Source organism: Alternaria hordeiaustralica, assembly GCF_023758085.1.
Source record: "Alternaria hordeiaustralica strain BMP 2776 chromosome Unknown scaffold_22, whole genome shotgun sequence".
In the NCBI taxonomy this organism is placed as follows: Eukaryota; Fungi; Ascomycota; class Dothideomycetes; order Pleosporales; family Pleosporaceae; genus Alternaria; species Alternaria hordeiaustralica.
The window spans coordinates 326064-353243 of record NW_026056794.1 but is presented as its reverse complement, the minus strand read 5'-3'; the positions used below and the strand labels follow the sequence as shown (position 1 = coordinate 353243).

The 27180-nt window shown below is 51.7% G+C and overlaps 10 protein-coding genes across 10 annotated transcripts; 3 read left to right on the top strand and 7 right to left on the bottom strand.

Annotated features, from left to right (window-relative positions):
• Positions 1-361: 361 nt before the first annotated feature.
• J4E84_008580 (uncharacterized protein) lies at positions 362-1257 on the top strand (the record flags this gene model as incomplete). The annotated part of the gene is made up of 2 exons (XM_049391151.1): positions 362-907; positions 985-1257. The coding sequence occupies 2 exons, from the start codon at positions 362-364 to the stop codon at positions 1255-1257; spliced, it is 819 nt and encodes a 272-aa protein (XP_049241183.1).
• Positions 1258-4511: 3254 nt separating this feature from the next.
• On the bottom strand, positions 4512-5695 carry J4E84_008579 (uncharacterized protein; the record flags this gene model as incomplete). The annotated part of the gene is made up of 3 exons (XM_049391150.1): positions 4512-4663; positions 4722-5180; positions 5239-5695. The coding sequence occupies 3 exons, from the start codon at positions 5693-5695 to the stop codon at positions 4512-4514; spliced, it is 1068 nt and encodes a 355-aa protein (XP_049241182.1).
• A 539-nt stretch (positions 5696-6234) lies between these two features.
• On the bottom strand, positions 6235-6879 carry J4E84_008578 (uncharacterized protein; the record flags this gene model as incomplete). The annotated part of the gene is made up of 2 exons (XM_049391149.1): positions 6235-6255; positions 6556-6879. 2 exons carry the CDS (start codon positions 6877-6879, stop codon positions 6235-6237), a joined length of 345 nt encoding a protein of 114 aa, XP_049241181.1.
• A 491-nt stretch (positions 6880-7370) lies between these two features.
• Positions 7371-9418, bottom strand: J4E84_008577 (uncharacterized protein; the record flags this gene model as incomplete). The annotated part of the gene is made up of 3 exons (XM_049391148.1): positions 7371-7577; positions 7629-9334; positions 9394-9418. The coding sequence occupies 3 exons, from the start codon at positions 9416-9418 to the stop codon at positions 7371-7373; spliced, it is 1938 nt and encodes a 645-aa protein (XP_049241180.1).
• A 2357-nt stretch (positions 9419-11775) lies between these two features.
• On the bottom strand, positions 11776-12742 carry DPH5 (diphthine synthase; the record flags this gene model as incomplete). Its single annotated transcript, XM_049391147.1, has 3 exons — positions 11776-12376; positions 12424-12548; positions 12608-12742. The coding sequence occupies 3 exons, from the start codon at positions 12740-12742 to the stop codon at positions 11776-11778; spliced, it is 861 nt and encodes a 286-aa protein (XP_049241179.1).
• An 825-nt stretch (positions 12743-13567) lies between these two features.
• On the top strand, positions 13568-14689 carry J4E84_008575 (uncharacterized protein; the record flags this gene model as incomplete). Its single annotated transcript, XM_049391146.1, has 2 exons — positions 13568-14635; positions 14684-14689. 2 exons carry the CDS (start codon positions 13568-13570, stop codon positions 14687-14689), a joined length of 1074 nt encoding a protein of 357 aa, XP_049241178.1.
• Positions 14690-15129: 440 nt separating this feature from the next.
• On the bottom strand, positions 15130-20154 carry J4E84_008574 (uncharacterized protein; the record flags this gene model as incomplete). The annotated part of the gene is made up of 7 exons (XM_049391145.1): positions 15130-15279; positions 15350-15500; positions 15600-15869; positions 16815-17073; positions 17125-18604; positions 18650-20047; positions 20101-20154. 7 exons carry the CDS (start codon positions 20152-20154, stop codon positions 15130-15132), a joined length of 3762 nt encoding a protein of 1253 aa, XP_049241177.1.
• A 597-nt stretch (positions 20155-20751) lies between these two features.
• J4E84_008573 (uncharacterized protein) lies at positions 20752-21469 on the bottom strand (the record flags this gene model as incomplete). Its single annotated transcript, XM_049391144.1, has 2 exons — positions 20752-21368; positions 21427-21469. 2 exons carry the CDS (start codon positions 21467-21469, stop codon positions 20752-20754), a joined length of 660 nt encoding a protein of 219 aa, XP_049241176.1.
• A 415-nt stretch (positions 21470-21884) lies between these two features.
• On the bottom strand, positions 21885-23460 carry J4E84_008572 (uncharacterized protein; the record flags this gene model as incomplete). The annotated part of the gene is made up of 2 exons (XM_049391143.1): positions 21885-23072; positions 23122-23460. 2 exons carry the CDS (start codon positions 23458-23460, stop codon positions 21885-21887), a joined length of 1527 nt encoding a protein of 508 aa, XP_049241175.1.
• A 2405-nt stretch (positions 23461-25865) lies between these two features.
• Positions 25866-26539, top strand: J4E84_008571 (uncharacterized protein; the record flags this gene model as incomplete). The annotated part of the gene is made up of 2 exons (XM_049391142.1): positions 25866-25937; positions 26006-26539. 2 exons carry the CDS (start codon positions 25866-25868, stop codon positions 26537-26539), a joined length of 606 nt encoding a protein of 201 aa, XP_049241174.1.
• Positions 26540-27180: the final 641 nt, after the last annotated feature.

Genomic DNA, 27180 nt, shown 5'->3' with positions numbered 1-27180 from the left:
TAGGTCATCTGCATGGGTTGGTGCCTGGCACGCGTGGGATGTCAGGCTTATATCTTGAAAAGTGTTCAGATTATGATTATATCCCCAGGAACATGCTCAGCGTGTTTGACAACAAGTGAAGACTATGGCATATATTCGCTATCGTACGTTTGAAGGGTATGACGCGCCGTGGCGGTCGGTGAGCACGCAGCCCACGCTAAGACCAGCACCTCCGACGCCGACGGTCCCCCGACGTAAACCACCGAAGCTTCCACTCGCCGCAACAAACACCCCAACCCGACCACGCCATCAACCCGCTCAATCCTCGCGCTCACCCTCCCCATCATCTACGACGACCACCAAAAGCGACACACCGCACACCATGGCCGAAAAGGAACTCTCCAGCGTGCTCCAGCAGCTCCACCAGACGCTCAAGACGCACAACTACCAGCAATCCACCTCATTACTGAGCAAAGCCAAGATCGCCCTCCTCAACCTCAACGCCCTGATCCCACAAGAGAAGTCGCCACGGAAACACCTGCAGCTCGCGCGTGAGACGCTCGAACTCGGCGCCATCATCTCCATCCGCCTCAAAGACACCGAGTCCTTTACCCGCTACTTCCAGCAGCTGCAGCCCTTCTACTCGCTACCAGAGTCCACACTACCCAAAGATGGCAGCCAATCGAGCAAGGTCACGGGACTGTACCTGTTGCTGCTGCTGAGCGAGGGCGACTACGCGGGCTTCCACACGCTGCTCGAGACGCTCGAGGTGGCGGCCGCCCAGGCGAGCGCGAAGCTAGAGGCTGATCCGTTTATCCAGTATCCGATTCGTCTAGAGCAGGCGCTTATGGAGGGGAGCTACGACAAGGTGTGGGTTGAGACGAAGAGCGAGAGGGTGCCTGGCGAGGAGTTTGCGCTGTTTACTGAGGTACGTCATTGTCATTACTACCAAACGCACCGACATCCTCCATGATTTAAACCGAATTATTTGCTAACACGTCTTAGATCCTCATCGGAACCATCCGCAAGGAAATCGCTTCCTGCTCCGAGCGCGCATACCCCTCCATCCCCATCTCCGACGCCAAATCCCTCCTCTTCCTCGACTCGGAAGGCAGCGTCGTCAATTTTGCGAAGGAGAGCGGCTGGGTTGTCAAGGACGGCAGGATATACTTCCCTCAGCAGGAGGATGAGTATCTGAACAGGGATATTTTGGTTACGAGTGATCAGGTTATTGAGAATACGCTGGGGTATGCGAGGGAGTTGGAGACTATTGTTTAAGGGACAACGAGACTGGTGGAGCAGAGGAGGAATGGAATAGGGTGGTGTACGATATGCATCAAGACACGTGGAGGATGGAAGATGAAGTATGGAGTGTACTGGTAGCAGGCTATGTGCTTGGTTTAGCCTTACGATGAAGAGCAAGAACAATGACAAAATAAGGTTAATGATCATCATCATCACTACCACCAACATGACGTCCAGACACGTCGTCTCCACAGCGCCCATTTGGGGGTATCGATCAATATTTGGATTGCTGTTGGAGGACGTCCCAGCGCCACCACCCATGCCGTAATTGGATCCATGGTTTGGGTATAACAAGGAATCGTGCGCGCGTCTCCTCTCCATAGTGAGTCGGTACGCGTCTTTCAGCGGAGAACATGAACGCGTCATGACACTCTTTTGACTCCGACATCACGAACTCGGTATTGTTGTTTTTGGAAAAACCAGCGAAGCAACCACAGTCATTTTGCCTCTGTCCAGGATTTTTGATATCGCGAAACGTAGTTGTTTTGGTGTAGTGAAGAAGCAGCAGCAAACTGCTGCTTTTGGTTCGGTCCTCAGAGCAGCACACCCATAGCTTATCGGCCCAAACGTTTTGGTTTTATGCAACAGAAGTGTTGGAGTAAAGAACGTAGAGTTATCGCAGACTCAGTGTGGTCTTATGATATTTCCCTCGCGCAGAGGCAACACCATGCAGCCAGCTCATTGGCATTTGAGACCAACAAACATGAACTGGGCGGCTATGGTGTTCTGGTTCCAACATGGACTCATCCTTCCAAGATTTTTGGCAATTTTGGAGAAGAAAGAGGAGGCAGACTCCACATAGCAGAAGTGCGCCAAACTTTTGGAGAAGAAAAGATTGGGAGGTGGTATAGAAAGACAGGAAGACCGGCGGAGGAGAGGAGTTTTATACGTAGATGGTACCCCTTGAGGAGGGACATTCATTGAGAGTCTGTCATTTTTGGGCAGGAAAAGTTCCCAGTGACGTAGGAAGTGCGGTGTCTTCTGCAGAAGACATGTCCTTAACCCATTCTTCTTTTAGGTAATGGCTGATAGTAGTTGAAATTGGGAACCGCGAGGCTGGGTCATCAAGTAAACGGATACCAGTTTTGGAAGAAAACATCTTGGTTCATGGACTGCCGCATGATAACTTTTGCAATCAAAGACACCTGCATGTGCAGCTTGACGATATGTTTTTGGGAAGAGGAGAGAGGCCAACACATCAAAGCGCACCCAGACGTCTTTTAGAAAATAGATGGAGGAGGTGTGTTGGAATGTCGGAGAAGGACGAAGTGGTGTTTATATAGCCCCGTCCTCTCGAGTCTGCTCATCAAAAAGCTCTCGAGTAGTTTGAGTGTTGAATTGTAGAATCAGTACGACCCAATCTCCATGTACGCGCTCGCGGCTAGTTTTGAGTTGCTGCTCTTCTCTCGAAGACATAAAGTCGTCCACGAAATCTTTTGGCACACCAGAACCCAAACATGGAACGTGTCATGGTACTGTTCGGAGTTTGAAAAATGTCGAGTCATGAGAAGATAGCTCAGGAAAAGAACCAGGTAAGAAGTTTTGATATATCGCTGTCCACTTCTCAGCTGGGACATGACAGATGTCGACAGGTCTTTTGGAAAAAGAGAGGACAGAAAGTCATGGCTGTGTACACTTACACTTTTGGTGAATCTCGGAAAGTGTGCATAGTGAAGGATGGAGGACAGCCGAGGAGTGCGATTATTTATATTCGACTGCTCTCAGTTTCTAGACCGGCCAAAGAAGGCCACAGCCCCATCAGGTGTATCTTGCGAAGTTTCAATCTCTGCAGTCAGAAACATGTATACAGTGACTCTGGATCTTGTTCCAAGTGCTTTTCCAACATAAATTCCAGTTGAAGGTGTTTGGAAGCGAGAGATGTTGGCGGAAGAAATGGGGAGGAACACATCGTTGTCTTGTGATGTCTTTTGATTCGCTTTTGGGCCGGTCCATGAAGCTGGGTATTTTTGTTTTGGAGAAGAAGAGGACAGGAGCACATGGCTTTGTGCAGTTACGTCTTAGGTAAATATGGAAAGTTGTGTGGAATGGAAAGCAGAGAGAGGAGTCGAAGGGGAGAAGTATTTAAGTACTTCTCGCAAGCCCGTACACCGACTCCAGGCTAGGACCGAGCATGGGTGATAGCATGACCCCGGGGCACACTCCTCATGTTCCAGACATGGTTTTCTTTTGAGTACTTCCATAGTGAGGATCTCATGTAATTCCACAACCAATCTTTCAGAGCCATGAACAGACACGGACTCGATTTTATTGCCGCAGAAACAATCTCACCATGTCTTCGTCAAACATGTGTTTTAGAATTGAGTATACGAAGTAGATGGTGGAGAGTCAAAACCAAGAAGAAGGAGAGAATGTTGGGTTATGCGAACTCCTGTTCCACTCATGGCAGATATTTCCCCTTATTTTGAGAAGAAGAGCGAAACCAGCACATGTCACAGTAGAACATAGACTTTGGATATAACTTTTGGTAATCGTTGTTGCAGATGACAACTAGCGGGCAAAGTACAACAGCTGTTTTATAGTGCTCCTCGGCGACTACAGAGGGGACAGAAGACCAGACATGATGATCTCGATTACTTCTTTTGGAAACATGCCAATGCTGCCTGTGTTTTTTTATTAGAAAAATGAGAGTGGTTTCTTCATGTATCTGTAGGATGTCTCGTTTTGACGCAAACATGATCAATCCCTGGGGTTCTTTTGAGCCCTGCTTAAGCCCATTTGGAAAGCTGTTCGGTTGGGTTTGGGTGCGAAGCACACACTCCCCAAAAGAGCAGCACATGAGGTGTCTGCTCAGATTTTTTTTGTTTTCGTGCAGAATCTAACCCCGAATAAACGTGCAGTAATGTGTATTAGCAGTACCCCAAACTCAGGAACATGTTGACTGAAGTTGGTGTTTTGAAGCAGACATAAAGTAGCTGGGTTGGGTTTTTGTAAAAAAGAAGGGAGAGAAAGGCCAGACATAGGTGGTGGGCCAGATTTTTTTAATATTTGAGGAAGAAGTATGGAATTGAGGAGAGGAGAGAGCTGCCATGACCGAACATTTTATAGTCGAAGGTGTGAGGTCAGAGCCTTCAAAAACCGGTTCTGGACCGCCATGGATTTGCTTTGGTAGCCCTGGATGAGCAGAGCGTATACCGGGGGAAGACTTCCATCTCACATCGCTTGTAATTTGGTAGATTTTGCGCCTTCCACTCGTACGGTCAACGTCTTCAGTCAAACACAACGCCCATCCGTCCCTTCGCCTTGTGTGCGTTCATCAAGTCCACCATCTTCGGCACCTCCTCCAGTTTGAACGTCGTCATATGCGGGGTAATGTTGTGCTTCGCCGAGAACTCCACTGCTTCTCTCATATTGTAGCAAGCTACGCACCCGTTAGCATCTCCCCTCCATCATTCACACAAATGGAAAAGCAAACTTACTCCCATTACTCGACCCCTTAACCTGATACCTTCCCAACGCAATATCCAACCCATTAAACTCCAACGGCTGCTGCGGAATCCCCACCACCATGATAATCCCCTGCCCCGCCTTGACAATCGCGGGACAATCATCATAACTCTTCTTTGACGCTGTAAAGTTAACAGCCGCATGAACACCACCTTTTGTAAGCTCTACGATCTTCTTCTTCCAGTCCTTGTCGGCCATGGAGTTGAATGTGTAGTCCGCGCCGCAGATGCGCGCTTCTTCTATCGCGTCGTCGGTGATGTCGATGGCGATGACGTTGTGGCCCATGGCTTTGGCGTATTGGATGCCCATGTGACCTAGGCCGCCGCACCCGATTACGGCGAGCCAGGAGCCGGCGGGTAGTTGGCAGTCTGCGATGCCGTGGTAGGCTGTTACGCCTGCGCAGAAGAGGGGGGCTGAGGCCTTGGGGTCGACTGTTGAGGTATGTCAGCCTGCGGTTAGTATTCTGGTTCTAGATCAGATATGACTGACGGTTCTCAGGGAGGATGATCGCTTCCCTAGCATCTACGACCGCGTATTCGGCGAAATAGCCGTCCGCGCTGAACCCTTGGATCTTGGTTTCGCCCGTTGCGCACCACGCGTTGTGGACGTTCTTGCAGGCGTAGCACACGAAGCAGCAGTCGACTGCGCAGAGGAAGCCAACCGGGTCACCTTCTTTGAATGTTCGGGCTAGGTCTCCCGAGCCGGTTGAAACTACTCTGCCGGTGCCTTCGTGACCGATGGTGACGGGGTTTTTGCCGAGAATCAGACCTTGGTCGTTGGGCTCGAAGAGCATGGCATCGGTGTGGCAGAGAGATGCGCTGCCCATCTTGACCAGAATCTCATGTTCGCGCGGCGTCGGGATGGGTATCTCGTTGAGGTGGAGCTTGTTGTCCCGCGCATCGTACTGTTGCGCACGCATGGTCTTCTTCTCTGGCATTGAACCCATGATGGATGTAGTTCAGGTATGGAATATGCTGGGTATGTTTCGAGTGGGGTTGTGTGACGGGAGCGTGAGTGTCAGCTGCGCGTCAATGCTAAAGGGGAACGAGCGAAGAGAAACCAGGCAATGGCGACGGAGGATATATTGAGAAAAATTTCCGACACGTCGTGTAGTGGAGCCATGTAGATATATCTACCGCGTGCAACGGTCGGGAATGGTCTACCGCTGCATGACAGTGGAGTGAGGGTGATCATTCCCGATAGTCGAGATGATTATAACCCCGCGGCGCAATACGAACCCCGAGACGAGATGCACCACGAACCAGGAGTGTGAAGAAAAATCGTTGATGTATTAGTAGTATTATATCGCTCGGGCGTAAAAGATAAAAAATCTAAACTGGGTATACAAAAAGGGTATATGCTAACGAGATCGTAGAGCGAAGCGCAAGGCTTTTGGGCAACAAAGGGAACAAGAAAACGCGTATCAAAGATTGCTTCCAGTGTAGGGCGCAAGGTGGAAGATAGCCCCGCACCTTCCCCCGTCACTCATGGCTCGGCAGGCCGGATCTAGACTCCGAGCTGCCTCCGAATCATGCGTGGGCCGGGGTGTGCACCGGCATTGCTTCCTCCCTGTCTCCAATCCGGTGGTATCGATGTTGTATCTCTTTTTCTTTCGTAACAATGGGTATCTTTTGAAAATTGTTTGTGGCGGGCAGGTGCGTATCCAAATTTTCGAGGCGACGTCGTGAATAGGCGCTGCGAGGTTTGTGTCGCAGCGACCGCGCCTCTCCGCGAAGCCTTCAATGGTCATGTTTGGCCATTGTTGTGTAGGCGACGGGCAGTCGATAGAGTGCGTTAGACACGCACCCAAGGTAGGAAGCGAGCCCAGGTGGCCTTCTTCTTCTGCACGGGCGGCTTCTTCTCAAGATTGGCCATGTAGAGGGCGTAGCTTCGCTCCATCTTCTCAAAGGCCTCTGCCTTGGCCTTTTCGCAATCAAGCGGGTCGTGTTCCCAGTCGGGGTTGCTTTCTTGCGTGTGGTCGCCGCGGTAGCGCGGAGAAACCGATGGCCAACCGAAGTCTCTGACGAGGAGTTCTGTGGGCGGAGGTGGCATCTCGAGCTTTTCATCAATAACGGAAAGGTTCGTTACGCTGTAGGAGGAGGAAGAGGAGGAGGTGGATGAAAGCGACATGATGGCGGGTGGTGAGAGTGAAGTGCGGATTGCGACGCGTAGGTAGGTGGGCAGTTGAAGATGACGGCACGGGTGTGGTACGTGGACGACGCGAAAAAGAGGCCGACAAGAGAGCGAATGTAGAATTATAGAGAGTGAAGGAAGATATTATGGGGGTGCTATGTCATGGCCCGCTGGCGATGGGTTGGGGTGCGTTGTCCAGAGGTGCAAAGGGCAGGAAAGCCTTGAAAGTTGCGCGGCTCAGCCTGGGAGATTGCCCAGTCAGTGCGCCAGGGGCGGTTGGTAGCCGGCGCCACACATTCCTTCCAAGAGTACGGCATCCTCCAGCTAGCGACATTAGATCGATTTCCGGCTGTGCAACGATGCAAGCCATGACGTGCTAGCTGCTGATCGTCCCTGTGCGTTAGATTAGCGCGCCCATCTAGAACATGCATGCACGTTTCAGCGTCTGGTTTGCATTGCCATCTATCGCTACCATCCTCCATGCCACTCTACTTGCGTCGCAAAGTCAACGTCTTGTCCAGGTTGAATGCCGCTGAAATCACCGCCAGGTGGCTGAACGCCTGTGGTGTGTTGCCCAACTGCTCCCCCGAGCGCGCAATCTCCTCTGAGAAGATGTGCAAATGATTTCCGAAACTCAGCATGTTTTCGAAGATAGTTACCGCCTGTAACAGGTACTTCTCGTTGTACGCGCCAGCCTGTGATGTCAGTAAAAAGCAAAACTTTGTGTTGCAACGCAGACCGCTTACCCTTGTCAACGCCTCGACGAGCCAAAACGTGCACATGCTAAAAGCGCCTTCTTGCCCACCCACGCCATCGTCGCTCAGGGCGTGATTGTACCTGTACACCAAACCGGTACTCGTCAGCCCGCCCTTCTCAGGAGCCTTGAGTATGCGGTCGAGAGTCTTGAGGAAGCGCGGATCAGTCGGAGATATGAAGAAGACCAGAGGCGCAATCAAGACCGCCGAATCCAGGATATCATTCGACTCGTAGCTCTGGATGAAGCACTCCATGTCGGTGTTGTAGCCCTTCTCCATGACTTCCTCGTAGATCTCATCGCGGACCCTGTACCACTCGGCTCGATGCGGACATGGGAAGCTCCTCTTGTCTGCCAGGCGCAATGCCCGATCCAGGGCTACCCACAGCATCATCTTGCTGTACACAAAGTTCTGCTTCTTGCCGCGGACTTCCCAGATCGACATGTCGGGCTCTTTCCAGACAGTACATACGTAGTCCGCGATATGTCGGACAAGGAGCCACTGATCATATGAGATGGGACGCGAGAACCTATTCACGAGGTAGATGCCATCCATCAACTCCCCGTAAATGTCAAGCTGTACATGGAAAGCCGCGCCATTGCCGATCCGCACCGGTTGGCTAGCCCTGTATCCCTCCAAGTGGGGTAGTTCGAGCTCTGGAATGTCTGTGCCGCCCCAGATGGTCATCATGATTGGCAAAGCTCCTTGCCGCGCTTTGGCCTCTTTGACACGTTGGAAGATGTAGCTTATGTAGGCTTCAGCTTCATGGCTAATACCCATCCGGAGAAAGGTGTAGATGGTGAACGACGCATCGCGCACCCAGGAGTAGCGGTAGTCCCAGTTTCGCGATCCACCAAAGTCCTCGGGCAGAGAGAAAGTCGGTGCAGCAACGATTGCTCCGCTTGGCTCGAAGGTCAGCATCTTGAGAATCAGCAGACTCCGCGTAACCACCTCTTCCCATCGGCCTTTATACTTGCTCTGCTCTATCCACCTGGCCCAGTACATTTGGGTGTTGGTCTGTAGCTCTTGAACCTGTTCAGTCTCAATTACATCTGGGCTGTGATCTTCCGCGTCGCGCAGTATGAAGGATACGGCTTGACCTTCGTTCAAAGTGAAAGCGGTCGTGACACCATCGCCCAGGTCTTGTGGCTCCGGTGACTTCTCAAAAACCACTCTTGGGCAAACGCCGTCGGGTTCATCCCCACAATCGATCGTTGCGTTGAGCTCCAGGGAGAGGTCTTTTGATTTGAAGGTGACACGTTGCAGGCAATGTCCTTGGCCAGTCTTGCCCATGTCGACAATCTCGGTCGTATGCTTGTCCTGCGCGTAGTTGAAAGCAGGGAAGACCTCGACGCACACGTCAACTTTGCCCCGCATACATTCTACCCGCCTGACTAGCCACTTCTTCAGATCGGGACGTTCTGGTACGCTTCCTGTATGGTTGCTCGCGAGTACGTTCGCATGATACTTTTCGTCCCAGTTCTTGTCATTCGGTCTTGGAAAGAAGTCCACGACGTTCATGACCCCCTCCTCCTTCAGGTAGCGTGTTTGGAGAATATTGCTCGCAGGTAGATACTGCTGTTTAGTCGTACATGTATCGTCGCCGGTGGGCCCTATGCTGAAGTGCCCGCCCTTTTCCTTGTCCAGAATGCGACAGAAGACAGACGGGGAGTCGAAGTAGGGCCAACACATGTAATCTGGAGTAGGCGTACAAAGTCAGTATGTGGGTAACATACGGTTCGCAGAATATACATACCGATTCCTCCGTCTGTTGCGACCATGGCGCATGTTCTCATATTTCCAATCAGCCCATAGTCTTCTATGGGCATGTAGCCATTTGCCGAGCGTCTTGAGCTGGAGGTCTGCGGTCTTGATGCGACCCTCTTCATCTTTGGATTCTGCATGTTCTCTTCCTTGCGACTGTGTTGTCGATATAATTCAGTACCGCTATTTCTATCCAAAGGTAAAGGCGTGCGAGTGGAGGGCGTATTGATGACATCCTGAAGAAGCCGCTTACCGGGCGAGCCGGAATCTACTATGGCGTCGGTAGGTTTGGACATCGTCAGTGCGCTAGTCCTGAATGGTTGAATCTTTGTAAAGACTGCTGCAAGCGGAAGAATAGAAGCGGGCCGATCAGATTGTACAGATCATCGTGATGCTTTGTGGTTGCCTCGGCCAATGAATGACTGTGGTGTGACGTCAGACGCACTTACCTCTCAAGGGCTTGACCTCGCAACTTCTACCTCCACCCAGGCAAATGCCCAGGCAGCTACCAACTGCATCAATCTCGCACGTCACATCACGCAGTGTCCAAAAGATGTTCGTGGAGAGACACTTCTAAACCTCTATCCATGGGCGTCGCTTAGTATTAGGCGAAGAGCTGCAGTAGCGCTGCGATCAACATTCTAGCCTACTAATACTATCCGAACTCTCCAACTATTATTTCGTCCCCCAAAATCTAGGCATCACACCTGAACAGGACACCACCGGTGCATTTCGACGGGCGACGTCTTGTACGATGTACTTATGGCTACATTCGTTCCGCAATCAGCATTGCAAGGGAACATAAATGAAAGATCACCACTGTCTGTTGTTGGAAAGGAGCAGATTTTCTGACCCAAAGATCTATTCTCTGACAGATAACATTTAAAATGCAGAAGTTGTGGGTGGTTCATCCCTATCTGGATCCACTAACGCAGTAAGGTACCAATAGACGGCAACCGAAGGACGGCCACTCAACCATATTGGTAATGTGCAGGGCGATATAAAAATACAGTACACTCGTCCAAAGACATCGCACCATCTACTATCTACCATCTACTATCTACTATCTACCATCTACTATCTACCATCTACTATCTACCATCTACTATCTACTATCTACCATCTACCATCTACCATCTACTATCTACTATCTCAATATCCCCACGTCCCTAAAGATCGACTTCTCGACCCAACGCAATCAAAACCCCGCCACTCCGAACCGCCGCAAAGACATCATGGATCCAAGCCAACCCTCCCCGGATGGCACTTGCCATTTCTTCCAACTCCCTGCTGAGCTCAGAAATATAGTCTACGAATACACTCTCACGAACCCGAGAGGTGTGGTATGTCGCGAAGAACCATCCAGCAACTCCGGAATATTCCGCTTCTACGCGGTCCCTGTCATGGAAAAGAGACCTTCCAAAAAGGAACGCGAGCAAGATTGGTATGCAAAACAGCTCGACAACAGCCTCGAGACCGCCAGGGAGGTCAACCAGCTTAAACATGTTTGCCGGCAACTGAAGGAAGAGACGAAAAACATCGTTATATGTCGCAATGATATAGTGTTCCCATGCGGTCCACTTCACCTACTGAACTTCCTCGAAAAAGTTCCCATGGCCCTGCATAGTTATCTCCGAGAGATCACCGTATGGGAACACCGTCCCCTCCTTGTACGACAGTTCATTGCAGACAAGAGTTGGCGTTTGATCGCTCGTATCTGCGAAGAATATTACGCCTTTACCATCCGGATGATCTGGCCTTCGCTTATGGAGAAGAAAAGTATACACACTTGTAGCTGTTGGATCATACGCAAGATCGTGGCACTTGCGGTTCATGCCCGTAAAGATAGGACTCTCATCAGTAAGATGAGCGATGTTGGATGGTGGCGGAACATACTATTAAGAACAACGGCGCTCGCGCATGTAGACCCAAAAATAGTAATACAAGGAGACTGGAAGTGGTCTCGAAGTATCAAAATGTTCCCTTCTCACGAGCCATTTCCAGAGCATCGGTTCAGGCTCTGCTTGGCCCTTCACCCGTTACAAGAGCAGGAGTTGGAAAAGTGCATCGCAACGATGAGGAAAGTCTTCGAAGATGGGATATAGATGCAAGGACGATACCATGTCGAATACATGGAGAACTGGAACGACGGAAAAGAAACAGGATAACACATGTATACGACATGTGGTCAGCATTCGCGAGCGAACAGCGCAGACATGGACAGAATGCAGGATCGAGTAGAGGCAACTATGGTTACGCACGCAATGCCCAGCGTCGTCTGTCAGTCTCAGTATGGCATATTGACATTGGATTTTGGTGATTCATCAGAACAAGAGCCGCATCTAAGCGATTTCGCGTGCTGCTACATGCCAACTCATTGCTTGCCCCCATAGTCTCTGTTCCAGACCTCCCTGAACTTCTCCTTGTCCACGGCGAACTCCTCGAGGAAATCCCTTTCAAGGTCGTGTGTCCGCCGACCCAGTAGCACCAGACTGTGCAGCGGCTTCCCCAGATCCGCCTCACACAGCTGTGCCAATGTTCCAGCAACAATCTTCTCATCCTCCGCACCAACGCGCGCAACACCCACAGCCAGACTCTCCTTGGTGTAAGCACCCTCCTGCTTGACATCCTCCTCAATCTCCAGCATCTGCTGCGCACACTGTGCAACAGTCATGTACCGCGGCGGCTCGTAGATCTTGCGTCCGCGCGCCATGTTCTCTAAACTCTGCTCCTTGACCTTGATGTCGAGGAGGACGAGCGTGTGTAGGCCGATGGACACGTTCTCCTTGATGCGGTCGTAGAAGGAGGCGGGTTTCCAGTTGTCAAGGAAGAAGACCATGGAAACGGTTTGCCCGAAGTTGTAGAGTTGTAGGCCAGTCGTGCCAATCGAGGTCAGGATGCTGGCGTTGGGGATGGAGCGGGTGGGGATAGAGAGTTCGCGGGCGCGGAGGACGAGGTCGGTGTGTGTGGTCGCTCTGTTGGGTGTTAGATAGGCGTAGTATGTATTCGTAAGGGAACATACCCGAATGGATCGCCTACGACAAGGAATGCGACGTCGACTTTGTCAGCATCTTTGAGGATATCGTCGCTGGACGACTCGACCATTTCGCGGTCGGCTATGATGACTTCGCGGCCATAGAAAGCTTCCTACTGCCGTGATAATTAGTTTCCCAGCGCCTCACCGGTCAATCGCATCTTCGACTCACAAGCACATCCTTCTCCACCAGCAGCACCGCCGTGTACGCCTCGAGGTAGACGCGCTCCGCCTTCTTCACAATGTCCAGACCTTTGACAGTGATGTCCTTTTCGTCCGCCAAGCCGAGACCCACGAGATACAGCATGATGGGCAGTTTTGACGCGTGGGGTGAAAGTCGTGGTGGGGTTGGTCGCCAAATTGACAAAAAGTTAGGCGGGGCTGATGATTTGCATGTGGTAGGGCTGAGCGTGCCCGGGCCAACCCGTGCTGTCGCATCAGGCATCGTCTGAAATCGCGCTAGTAGACCGCAAACCGCGTCCCACCCCCGGACTCCATTCACATTCCTCGCCGCGCCCCACGCCTCTTGTGTTCGACTCTCTGTCTTGTATAGCTGTTAGAAGTTGGCGACGCGCTTTGTATGATTATAGGAGCCTTGGGGCGACGGAGTAAGGCACCATGTCGGACAAGGATAAGATGGCCAAGTATCGGACGGAGATCCAACAGGTTAGTCAATTGCATCTTCTTCTTGTGGTCTTCTCATGACTTTTCTTTAACACTCCAAACAAGAAAGAGATGGACTTCTGAAAGTTTGGGTTGAACTGCGCTGCCTATAACATTATCGACCTTCACATCCTTCCCTGTACACGAAGGACGCTGTTACGCGCGCCTACCCAAGCATCAACACAATTTCACCTTTCGATTAAGTCGTTTGAAGACTCTGGAAATTCCTTCCCACATTACTTCAATGTTCATACATCGAATATGGGTTATTGTTCTTGTTCATTCGCAGTCACGTTACAGACGGACAGCCAACATGGCCCCAACTCTACTTCACCTACAATCATCTCATCTCCCACCCCATCCCGTCTTGCAAAGATGCAAGCGAGCTCCCAAAAAAGCTCACCCACAAGATGCCCCCAGCACTTGTACCACCCACACATTTCCTTGACTCACACCCTTCCCCCCAACCATGTTGCAAGAGGCCACCACCATGGCCTCTTTTACATCCTCCCCTGCGCTTTCTTCGCCTCCAATGTCTCGGCCCGCATCTCCAGAAGCTCTGCTCGCATTCGACGTTAATTTCGACGTCGGCCTCAATCTAACGATCCCACAGATGATGTTCGTCTCCGGCGAAACCGGCGAACCCTCCCCCGAAACAACCACGCTGATCGAATCAATCGTCCAAGACCAAGTCCAGCACATGCTACGAGAATGCACAGCCCTGGCCACACGCCGCGGCAGCAAATCTATATCCACAGACGACCTCTTCATGTTGATCCGGCACGACCGCGCCAAAATCTCCCGCCTTCGGCACTTCCTGCAATGGAAAGACGTGCGACGCTCCGTCAAAGACTCGGACGACAAAGGCGGCGACGGCGGCGCCGACGTCGGAGCCGGGGACGCAGACATAGCCGCCGGCGTGGTAGGAGCAGGAGGCCCCGGCGCCGCCCCCGTCGACGCCTCGAAGAAAGCCAAGCGCGCAAAAGTTGATTTAGTCTGGGACGTGCATTCCTTCTTCACTGAATTCCCCCCACAAAAGGACGACGTCGAAGACGAGGAAGAAGAGGAAATGAACTACGCTACCCTCCAACGCCTCAAGAACGCGGATGAACGTACCAAAGACATGACGAGGGAGGAGTACGTCCACTGGTCTGACTGCCGCCAAGCATCCTTCACCTACCGCAAAGGCAAGCGTTTCAAAGAATGGGCTGGGTTCGGTCTCATTACTGATTCCAAGCCTTCTGACGATATCATCGATATCCTCGGTTTCTTGACTTTTGAAATTGTGCAGACGCTTACGGAGGAGGCGCTCAAGGTCAAGGATGCGGAAGATCTCTATAAGAAGAACCATGGTGGTGAGCAGAATAGGCTCAAGAGGAAGAGAGAGCGTGGTCTGTTTGATCCGCCGGAGGAGGCGAGGGAGCCAGTCCAGCCGAGTCATGTGCAGGAGGGTTACAGGCGGCTGCAGAGGGGGAACAACAAGGCGAAGGCTATGCTCAACTTTACGAGGAACGTGCATAGGGCCGCACTCAAGTTGGTGAGTAATAACCTGCGATGGGTGAGAACATGTACTGATGAAACCTAGATCTAAAGGCATAGTCATGTCACCAAGGTTGGCTCAGCACGAGGTGTTTGGATAAGGCGCTTTGGTTATTTGATACCCTAAGCAGGTAACAGGGTGTATGGCGTCCGTGTCATGGGAATTGGATAATCCGGGGTACTTTCAGGAATGCGAATGAGAACCATTCAAGCAAGCATCACGCAATCATATCCACAGACAATGCATGAAAGCAGACCAACTCCAAGTTTGACTACTGGTTTCTAATTCCGATGCGCATATCCTTTTTGGTACACTCATAGCATCGGTGATCAGAGTGAGGGCAGCCTTGTCGGTCGAGTATGCATGGAGAGAAGAGTCCTTCACAGACGTAACATGAAACATGACCGCATATGCCCAGATAAAAAGGAGATTGACGCCCTCCTTTAACCTTGAAAAGACCCACGCCAGGTGTTCATCATGATATCCCGTGTTTACTCCGCATCGTCGCCAAACTGAGCTTGACGCTTCTGCTGGACACGCTCCTGCCTCCTCTCCCTCGCCGCCTTGGTCTTCGCGCGCTTGGCGTCCATCTCTTCCTGGATAGCCCTCTCGCGGGCCTTCTCAGCCTTGGCCTTGTGGATCTACGATGCATGTCAGTAGCCGAGCATGGAGCGGGGTTTTGACATAGTCATGATGTCATGGCGGACGTACGTGTTCAACGAGAGCACGCTTGTGCTTGAAGGTGTTACCCTTGGACAGGTGGTAGAGCTCGTGGTAGAGGTGCTTGTCGATCTTTCCGGCGGCACGGTACTTGACGAGGAGACGGCGGAGGACACGGAGACGGCGCATCCAGACGATTTGGCTATAGACATCCGCATCAGCAAACAGTCTCCTTCATCCTTCACTCCCAACAATGGATCTCTGTCGAGTCCATTGCGGGAGTGGCATCGTGATTGCGTACCTTGGCATACGAGCGTCCTTGGTACCCTTCCTCTTACCGAAACCACGGTGTCGGCCAATTCGTCGAGCGGCGGTCAGCTCCCGGGCGCGGGCACGCGAGTGCATGGTGACGGGCTTGCGGATGATGAGGCCATCCTGGACGAGCTTGCGGACGGTCTGGCGGGAGTTGGCGTTGGCGATTTCGCTGGTCTCGTTGGGGTCGAGCCAGATCTTGCGCTTTCCGCAACCGACCACGGAGGCCGCGAGGCGCTTCTGAGTGCGGAGGTTGACCCTGTGAGGCACAATCGGTCAGCATTTTGATCAATTGTACGGTCGTGGGCGATGGAAAGTGCTATCGTGAAAAGAGGGGTTCGCCACGTCGTGAGCGCTTGCTGAGCACCACTGCGAGTCGGCGGCGTGGTTGCGGGTGCGGAAGCGCTCTTCGAAGCAATGCTGAGGGTATGCAATCGGTATTCCTTACATTTTGACGGGTTGGTTGTCCTGGAGGTTAGTATCGAGAGTCGCGGCAAGACGTTCGCAGAATATTGAGGATCCGACCTGGGCAGGTGCGCGTGATCGCTTAGAGCGCCAAGCTCATCACGTGCCTGCCACTAGTCGTTTTACGATCCCGACCCCAGACACCAACAACACCATCAATGCACCCGCCAAAACAAAGACTACCGCTAATGCGTTACGATAGTCCTAAAGTATCGCGAATGAGCTTCCTGTCTGATCACAGAGTGTGACCGTGGCCTTCGTATCGCGAACTTCAACCCCAAAGTTTCAAGTCCCAGGATCAGCTGTGTGGCAACGTTTCGCGACCACTAGATGCGTAAATTAGGCACAATTACTACGTGGGTCAACGCCGGATGGCCCCAAAGCTTATTCGTCTGAGTAAATCGATGGTGTCGCAGCTCATTGCTGGACACTTCTTGCCCATGTGGTGACCTTGCGAAGCCCATTACGCGACAACACGCATACAGCGACATTGGCATCGACGATGGATGACGCATTGAGATCATCGACGCCTAGGCCATCGTGCTACGAGGTGTGCCGCATCTATCATGGTGACTCATTTAGGATCATCACAAGCGAACTACTGCACCTGCGTTATTACCGCGGAGACTAAGGGTGGCAATCACCACATCCATAACACAAGTCAAGAAGCGTATGCTGTTTCAAACAGAGAACGTAAACAGATCGCGAGGCGCAGCGTTTATGTGCATTGCATATCTACTGTAACTTCAAGTCCTCCTCACTCAGCACACCATACAGCTTCTCGATCTCCTGTCCAATGATGTTGAGATCATGCGCGAGCTGCCCAGTCACTAACGCGTACGCGTACAGCAACTCGTAATCTTCATCATTGGCAATGACCTTTCCCAGTCCACTCTGTCGGAACTCAAAGACCTTTGCTAGTAGACGATCTCGCGTGTGTTCGATATTAGGCAAGACGTCGTTGAGCGGGTATGCCAACTTCATTGAGGAGGCCATGACTGCGTATCGTTAGCCTGTGCTCTTAAGAAAGCTTGTTAGGTGTGACTCACCAGAGAAGAGATGACTGATGCGCCAACTCAGGTCCGTCCACTCTTTCTTGGTATACCTCAAGACCTCTTTCTCTCCCTCCGAGGCCTTCACGTCTTTGAGTATGACGACGTTCATAGCATGGAAACTATCCAAGATACGGCTGGTCGCGCCTAGAATGACTTTGAAGCTCTTGTCCGGGAAAGGGCCCTTGAGCTCGAACTCTGCGGCAGCTGATGCTCGCAGCGTGTCCAGATGAGAAAGGTACCGACGGAGTTCTAGCTCTTCCCGTTCGGACATGTAAGTGTACGTTCGGCTTGTGCGTTCGTTTGCATCGAGTAGGGTCTTTAGAGGTCCACGTTTCCAAATCAACCCCATCTTTAGCCATAGTAGGGACGTGCCCTTCTTGACTTTGCGGCGCGCAGAGATAGGCCAGATGACTCTCGTCACTATGATACCCCATATGCATCCAACCATCACCGCAACCACACGGTGCAGCACAATCTCCCAGATCTCGGGTGAGATACCACCCTCATCGTCGTCGTCATCATCGTCCTTGACGGAGAGTGAGTATGCGTAAAGTGCAGAGAGATTGTAGGTCAGTAAAATGAAGCGACCCATGGGTCCCTTCCCCTTACCAACGATGATGTAGAAGCAGAACAGGGAGATGACCCAGCCGAAGAAACCCAAGACAAAGGCATGCTCATCAGCGGCGATCCATGCGGCGATTGCCAGTATAGCTCCGAGACATGTACCAGCAAAACGTTGGAAACCAGTAGTATTGGAGGCACCGATGGTCATCGAGCACACCAACATGTATGACAACAAGCCCCACTCACCACGCCAGTGACCGTAGAATCCTCGAGTCGACTGGATGAAGGACCACATGGCGTAGAGGACTGCGCCAATGCCAACCTTGACAGCGTATTTGAGGTCGTCTCTTCTAAAGACGGCCAATGATGTCCAGACGCGGTACGAAAGTGGCTGCTCGTTTTCTGGCTTATACGGGTCTCCACGGGTCGACTTGCGGTAGATGGGGTTATGGATCTCACGCGAGCCTCCTGGTGTGTGGGCGTCTGTCTCATCAACAAGATAGGCCTCCTCGGGGCTGTCTCCCGCCTTATCCTTCTTGCGCCCACGTTGCCAGAATTTCAGCCAGGTGTAGGTCCTTTGCCGCGGGTAGCGATTGACATTAGCTTTGAGCTCTTCGAGTATGTCAAGGAACGAAACCATGTCTTCAGCGAAGTCTAACAGCGACGAACTAAAGTAGCCACAGCTTGCTGCAACCTCCTCGAAGTCTGCTGCAATGGCTGCAGAGCTTGTCCTCGTTGGTATCTTGTTCTTGTAGACAGCGGAGAGGGCTTCCCGACGTGCATCTGAGAACAGGGCCTTAGCATCGACTAGACTGTGGCGAAAGTGCTCGTTGATAGCCATGTTGTACTCGGGTCCAGGTCCAAAAGGCAATTCAGAAAGGACCTCGCGCAGTGTGTATGCTAAGGATTTCTACTGGTGTTAGCACAATTCGCAGATAGTGACTCTTGGACGTACCATTGGTGGTCCCAAGCTAGCAATGAACACCGAGAACATGTCAGCAGGCGTAAGGTCTGATTTCAAAAGGTTCGCAACTTGGTCAGACTTCTTCTTGGTCGGAGTGGACTCGTCGTCGGATCCAGCTGCTGAGGGATACGCATATGCTTGGGAACTTTCCGGTAACTCGTCGATAGATGCAAGGATGCTGGTTCGCCTCTCGGTATGGCTGAGACTGGGAGACATTTGCGGAGGACTGAAGGACATCGTATGGTCCGAGAATATCGACGAGTTTACCGTTCCATTAGCGGGTATTGATCGTTGCGATGTGACGCTGGCGCTGGGCTCGGTCTCCGATTGCGCCAACAGTGTAAATTGGGTTTCCGCAGCGCTCCGCAATCCACCACAGCTCTGCATGAGCTTTTCTAGACATTTGACCAGTTTCGCGTGAATCCTGTACTCTTCCTCAGTACCCAGCGCGTAGTGCTCAAACTTGGCTTCTCCCAGGTTCTTTACAAGTGTTTTGAACGTTGACTGGCTCTTGTTCGATGCTTCGACATATGATTCGCTCTTGAGGTCTGATTCAGCACCGGAAAGGAAGCTAAGGGTGATGTTGTTGAGCATTTCTGCCATAGCATCTGTCGACTGGATGAACGTATCGCGGAATTCGTTGCGCGCCGACTTTGGTTGTACGAGGAGCGATACAAGTGCTGAGGCGGAACAGCCCATGATTATCATCTTCAGAACCTGCCAGACTTTGACGTAGGAGAACTTGGCTGCCTGAACAGCTCCCTCCTTGGTCAGGATCGTAATGAGAGCTAGCGATGTCAGTGAGCAAGCCACGTTGACCAGTGGATTCCCAAGCTTCTGTTTTGTCCATCCAACAAGCCCTAGACCTCCTCCGCAGAATACGATGAGCACTATCACATGCCCAAGGACTAGGAGATCTTGGTTTCCAAAGTATGCGGACACGGCCATGCTAGAGAAGGATACGAAGGCGGCATACAGAAAGGCAGCGAAAGCCAAGATGACAGCCTCCAGCATGCTACCGGCCGAGCGAGCTGGGTGGAAGTACACAGTGATAGTCGCGACTATGTGCTTTCCATCGTTCTTGCCTAGTAACCCTGCGATTGCTGGTACGAACGTCGCCAGCGATCCGAGGACATAGGCCAATGAGCACTTCATGATGCCAATTCCAATAGGACTCGTCGCATACGCGTAGCCTTGTCGAGATTTGTTCGTAAGCACCACCTTTGCAAACTCGACTCTTCCCATCTCCCGGTGTCTCTCAGCATCGTATTGGCCGGGCGCAAGTAGGAACTCGGAGGATTCGGTCGGTCGGTGTTGGGATCTTCGTAGGGTGAAGGATCTCTTGATGCGCTCGCCGGTTTTGGGCTGCACCATAGTCGCGCTGCGTAGCTATAGCTTGTGGTCAGCGCATTGCCTATATGGCCTCTGAAGACGCGACTTACGCTGGGCCGCAGGAAGCGGCGCTCAGCCGGGGTTTGCGGAGCATCGTTAGCCATCGGAGAGGTCGTAGACCGTATACTCTAATCGGATTCTAGGACATGGCGAATGAAGCAGCTGTGAGAGGCGCGCCGTCCAAGCGCGTCTTGGTGATTGTTGGTCGTGAACCCTGCAAATGCCCAGATCGATGGCACTGGCGCTAACGCCACAGCCACCCACGTAGCACCTCCATGGGTGCTTACATGTTGTACTACCTGCGCACCATGAGGAATGAGGCCGGTAGCTTCAGCGCTCGCAATCACCGCGTCGAGATGTCATAGAAGCGTGACGATGTTGAGGTACAGTTACCGAGGTGAAGACTAGCGGCATGTTGACGCGATTTGGTCATCACCAGCGATACGATGAACTCGACACCAACACTAGAAGCCCCTCTTCAACCGACCTACACGCCAACAATCTGACTCGTTACATATCTACGTCCTCACGTTAACCTAGGAGAAACTGAACAAGTCTGCAGCCTACATTAACATGGAAATATGCAAATGAATAACATAACTTTTCAACACGACATTGTATGCTGAAAACAGAAGCATATAGTAGTGTTACGTTCGCGGATAGGTCAGATTCGCTAAGATGGTTCTTGTACATCGGACCACCTAACCGCTGCCCTCTTGCCTCTTCAACCTCTCAAATAGCTGGACAAAAGCCTCCGGTTCCTGCGCACCTCCGATCTCAAACTGATCGTTAATGGTAAAGTTGGGAACGCCTGTAATCTGTTGTCGGCGCGCCTGCTGGACTTCCTTGTCAACTTCAGGTCCTCCTTTGCCTGACTCCAGCCAATCCTTGATCTCTTTCTCATCAAGTCCAGCCTTGATTCCTGCCTCAGTAAGGATCTCTTGAGTGGTAATGTCCTTCTCATTCTCAAAGTACGCAGCGAAGAGCTCCTCGATCACGCGAGTCTGCATCTGCGGGCCCTTGGTTTTTCCAAGTTGCACAAGTCGGTGCGAATCGCGTGTGTTTCCAGTCTTGCCGCCGTACTTGAAGTTGATTCCCTCGTCTTTGCCGATCTGTGAGAGTCGCTCTTGCATCATTGCTGTGCGCTCTTTGCCGAACTTCGACTCGTACAGCTGTTGCTTGTCTGCGCTCTTCGGCGCATCAGGGTTCAGATAGAAGGGATACCAGCTGGTTTCGAAACTGTCATTTGAGTCCGGGTGTTTCTCCATGTAGGCCGCGATACCCTTTTCCAAACGCTTTTTTCCTACGTAGCACCATGCTGTGATTTGATTAGTATCGGGTACATATCATGCTATGCGTTGTTCATGAGGACTTACGGCATACGGTGTCGCTAACAATGTCAACCTTGAAATTGGTCATTTTGCGTAAACTTGCTCTGAACGCCACGATGAAGTTGTGCGCGATAGATTTCGCTGATGAAGTGATGTCATCGCTGCGAGACTGCTTGCTCTTATACCTACATGGATGGCGAGTGCTGCTGACAAATTGGTGGTGGATGTCGAAGTTGCGATGATCGGCCAAACTCGCCCTTCCAGCGGCTTCCGAGGTTATTCTAGAACATCGATCTCTTCATCGCATCTACATTCGCCTTCTTCCAACGCACGCGTCGTCACTGGCTTTTACCTCAATATGGATTCAATTCCGCAGCCCATAGTTTCATGCTAATATACAAAGTAAAACGTTCACTAACGCCGCGCTATGCTTGAAGACAAGTCGTCGCTCGTAGCTGTCAATACAGGCAGCATAAGTCCATATCCGGTCCACGCGAGGTCTGCTACCCAGCCACTTGTTTCTTTGGCTGCTGCCCGCGTTCCAACTCCTGTCGAAACTTCGGACCACGGAAAATGATCAGGATGATTCCTGGTATGCAAAGGAGATCTATGATTCCCAGACCGGTGAACGCCCAACCCCAACCCATTGCATCCAAAATGCTGGCCATGATCAGTGAGGAGATCGCGGCAGCCATGTTGCGCATGAATCCTGCCAAAGCCACTAGACTAGCCGCCTGGCCAGGGTCGCACTCAGTCTGGAAGGATGTGCTGGTGACGAAGATGATAGACATGCCGATTGCAGCCAAAGCCGTACAGAAGAGGACCGCTGCGGGGTGAAAGTGAGCGAGCGCAAACCAGCCGAACATAATCTTTCCAGCCGCAGCGATGACGAAGCCAAAGATCTGGATGGTAATTCTTCGCTCAGGTGCAACCTTGCCAGTAGAGCTCTTCGCAAGAGCCCTCTTCCGCATCCAGTCGGAAAGTCGACCGACGACCATCGAAGCAACGAACATCGCAATACCAGGACATATATAGGCATACCCAGTCTCTGCTGCCGTCCAACCGTAACCCTCCTGCCAAATGGTGGCAAAAGAGATGAAAATGGCATACAGTCCAGCAAACTGGAATGCTCCGTTGAAGGAAACGATCAAATGTGGAGGGTATTTGAGAAGATGCAGGAACTTTCGAGGCGTTGGACGGGGAGCTTTTGGAGCCCTCGAGTCTGTACAAGGCTGTGTCCGGAACTTGGGTATCGAAAACCAAGGCTGATTTGCGACAGGTGCGCCGTTGCCTACCAGAGATCGCAGTGTCTCTGGCGTACAGAAGACGATGAGGAGATATACCGGAAAACTTGCGATCGAGAGGAAACCGAATATCCATCGCCATCTACTCTCGTCCGCGAGTGCACCACCAATAAGCGGACCAAGGACAGGGCCAAGCTGAGGTCCCATCAAAAACCATGCTAAAGCGGTTCCACGTTTGGCAGGCTCAGTGATATCGGCAACGGTACCGGCTCCGACGGAGAAGACGATACATGATCCGAATGCCTGGAAGACACGGAGAATGTACAGCTCCGCGATATGTGGTGGCAGCACAGCAAGTAGGGTATTCGCGACGAGGAAACTGCCGAGTCCGACTATGTACACTGTTTTCCTTCCGCCTAGATCCGAGGCGGCAGCGCCGAAGAGAGGCTACGCAATCTTAGTTTTGCATTTCGAGCTACCGGTACGGATGACTTACGGCAATGGCGAACACCATCATATACATTGAGACTGTACCGTTTACCGCAGTCTCCGATGCATCAAAGATCTTCTCGAAGATCTTCAGAGAAGGCAAGTAAACAGCTCCGCATAGTGGTCCAAAGAAGCCCGCCGCTGTAACGACGCCTAGAATGAATCTTCTGCGATTCACCGAGAAAGCCGAGTATGGTTCTGGCAACGATGGAAGAGCAGTAGGTCCATTCGTTGATGGTTGCTCGGTTTCATTCCGGGGTTGCGCTAAAGGGTAGTCATCGCTGTCGATGCTCTCACGGTACCGGCCATTATGGCGATCCTTCACGAAGTCGATTGGGGAACGCATGGCGAAAGAAGGAGAGAAGTATGCGATACGATGCGGATTAGGGGAATACAGACAAGACGGATATGTACGGCGACGTCAAACCTAGATTGCCTAATCTTCGGAGCGTTCTATGTGCCGATGACGAGCAGCGCTGAACTGCAAGATATGAGACCTTATCCCAGGCGCCATTGTGTTTCGTTTGACAGGTCGCAGCATAGCCCTGCTTTCTGCACTGCCTGTAGGAAGGCGCCCTGGCTTAAGGGCAGTATTTTCGTCTCCGCTGCGGTCAGGTTCCCACCAGAGGGGTACTGAGCCGCATCCTACGCCACATCCGCATAGTCATGCACCCCGCTGTTCTAGCCTCAGGGCTTGCAAGTCGCGGAATGAACTAGGTGCGCGTCATTGTTGGTGTTGGAAAACGTCCGACACAATGACCCGACAGATCAACCCGACACCACGACTCGCGGCAATAACCCGACATAAAATCCAGCGATACACACGCTATATCTTATACGTGTGATCATATGGGCAACAACTAACACTTGTTAGAAGTTCTTTGTGAAGCCATCTTCATTACGTCTGCATCCGGCCTGTGGCGGCTACCCTATTCTACGCATGGAGGCGTTTGTTATTGCCGGCGATGGCAAAGGGTGGGATGAAACCGTCACAGCCGCCACCAACGATTTGAATCTTCTCGGACGCCAGGGCACGTATACAGGTCAGTAGGCTCAGAACAACAGGTTGCGAAAGCTGTTGCCATTTGTCTTCCCACATCGCTCGATTTGGTCGCAACTTTAGGGCGCATATGTCCATACATCGACAGGTCCGGCTCTTACTTCCTATTCATGCATATCCTCAGCAAATTCATGTGGTCTATGAGGCACAGTGAGGGCGAGCGAATCCGCTTGGACGACGACCGTGGCAGCGGATCCGGACACGGTATGGATGCCATGAGTGTGATGGGCTGACGGCTGCTCAAGGTTACTACGGATCTGGACCAAATCGGGAGTCACTGCTGGCTTTGATATGACATTGCATCGGGTTGAGCATATATGTCGTGCGGTGAATGCAACAAACATGCGATACTTCTGAGACCACCTGAGTGGTATCAACAGAAAACAACAAGAGTATACCTGTGAACGTCATCGGCTGATATACTGTTGTACCAACACCGTCAGCGCATGTTTACCCAGCCAACTACTTCAACGCAACGCGATGCACGTAACCCCATTGGCCCAAGTTCATCGTCGCCCTGCAACCGATGCTCGCAAGACAAGCATCTCGCAATGTTGGGAAGCTCAAAATATTGTTACAACGACACGTATACCCACGCTCTGTTCAACGATCGATCTGTCGTTGCATCCAACATGCATCATCGCATGTTCATCCAGCCTACCTAGATCCTGATCTCATTCGCCTTTCGAGTCCCGCAACCAAAACCCCGGGACACGACTGCACGGCTTCCCACTGCGCTTGCAATAACAATTCATCTATCGCACGTTGGCTAAAGAGCGCTCTGCCTGTAAGCTGCACTCCCAACACATGCAACATAAGCGGCCCGTTCCCCTCGCATCACCAACAAACAACCACGACCTGCATGCCATCCAACATTATTCCGCGCCTCAACACCTGCCGCGCAGTATCGTCTTGTCATGATTGCGCAGGATGCGGATGAAGGCGCGAAATCTGCTCAAAACCTTCCAAGGTTGGAAACCTTCTCACCTCGCTTACCGTCTAAACCTATTCCGGCATAGCACTCTGCGGCCCGCCCTTGCTCTTGGAGTCTCTTCGACTATCAAAACATCCATGGATGGGCCAGCAAGTCTATCACGGACCTTTCCGGTTGCATAGTAGGCTGAGATGATAACTGGCAGTCTTTGACCAGTATTGGCATGCGGTGGCGCTGCCTGCATAACTTCGGGTACCGCGTGGGAACGGGTGCGAGAAGAGTTCCGAGCCTGCCCAGGTGGTATTCCGTGGGTAGGAGCTTGCACCACAAAAAGAACGATATAAACGTCGTGATTCCACGTTCACTCTCCCGGAAACATCTTTAGTGGCAGACTTCACTTCAGTTTCAGACTTCTTTGTTCGTCAAAATCTCCGCGTTTGAAGTGTGAATCAATTGGGTGGTTGCCGCTTCCATTCAAGATCACGCAGGGGAAAATCTGCTCATAACTTGCTCAACCCTACTTCTCACACCACTCATATTCATTCACTTGCGCTGTTTCGTTTCCGTCAAATTTCTTCTGGTAGGCCGTGCTTTGATTGCAGTCGCTGCGATAAACTTTGGACTTCTTTCTCACTACCTTTCTATGCAGGTACAAGCAATCATGTCTATGGATATGGAAATGTCGATGGCTCCGACGAGCACCGGTATGGCTATGTCGGGCATGTCTATGGCCTCGACTGCTACCGGTATGGCGCCAATGGCTACTTCGTCAGGCGGAATGGGTGGCATGGATGATATGGCCGACATGATGGGCGGATGCAAGATCAGCGTAAGTGCCATCTCGTGTGCTCTCGAAGTCAGGAGACGAGAGTCTTTAGCTGACAACCCATCTCACAGATGCTGTGGAACTGGAATGTAATCGACACATGTTTCATCGCAGAGTCCTGGCACGTACGCACGAAAGCCATGTTCGCCGGCTCCTGCATCGGCGTAATCCTCCTCGTCATCCTCCTCGAGTTTCTGCGGCGCGCAGCTAAAGAATACGATCGCTACATCGTCCAGCAACACTCCAAGACACTCGCTTCCTCGGCGATCGGCTCCTTTTCCTCCTCGTCATCGAACGCCAACGACAGCACGACTAAGCACCCTGCTGCTACAACATCGCCAGCTGCTTGCGGCGCCATGGCTGCGACGACGAGCAAGTTCCGACCGAGCATTTTACAACAAGCGGTTAGGGCGGCGTTGCACATGGGTGCATTTGCTGTGGCTTATTTCGTCATGTTGCTGGCGATGTATTACAACGGGTACTTTATCATCTGCATCTTCATCGGTGCGTATCTTGGATACTTCATCTTCGGGTGGGAGAGCTTCAACGTAAGCAGTGGGGGCGAAGATCGTATGCAGGAAAATGCCACAGTTTGCTGTGGGTAGGAATGTAGATGTTTGTCAGGATAGACTACATGATTCGAAAGTATCTGCGAAATTAGCGACAATGACAAGAATTCACGATTTGTAGTATCATATGGCACATGTGTTGTTGTAATGAAGTGATTGATTGTCCCGTGTGGTATCTCATGAGCCGCCGAACTCCCCTCATCCCCTAATCATCGGACACCTCTAAATAACCACCCGTGGCATATATCTTGGTAGACTCCATATGGTACATAGCTTGTAAGATCGTCTGCAGAGTCTCAGCATGGATGTCGCGTGTGTAAGTGTTACGATGGCACTCACAGTATTGTGTTCATTGCACGCCATCAATGCGAGGATTGAATGACTTATTTGCCCTGAAGAAAGGTCAGCATCGTGTTCGTAAGAAAGACAAGGTATGCCATACGGGGCAGCCATCGCAAGTGCAGGTGGAGCCGCAGTTGCAGCTACCAGAAGCACAGCCGCAGTTACCCTTCATTATTGATGGTTGAAGATGGGTTGTTGGTTTGTGGGAAAGTAGGTTGATATAGTTGAATGTGAGTTGGCTGGATGGAATTGAATTGATTGTTGTGATGTAGGAGTAAGCAGCAGAGGGCCAGCAACCAACTTCTTATATACCCGAAGCATGCGCGACTTGTGCG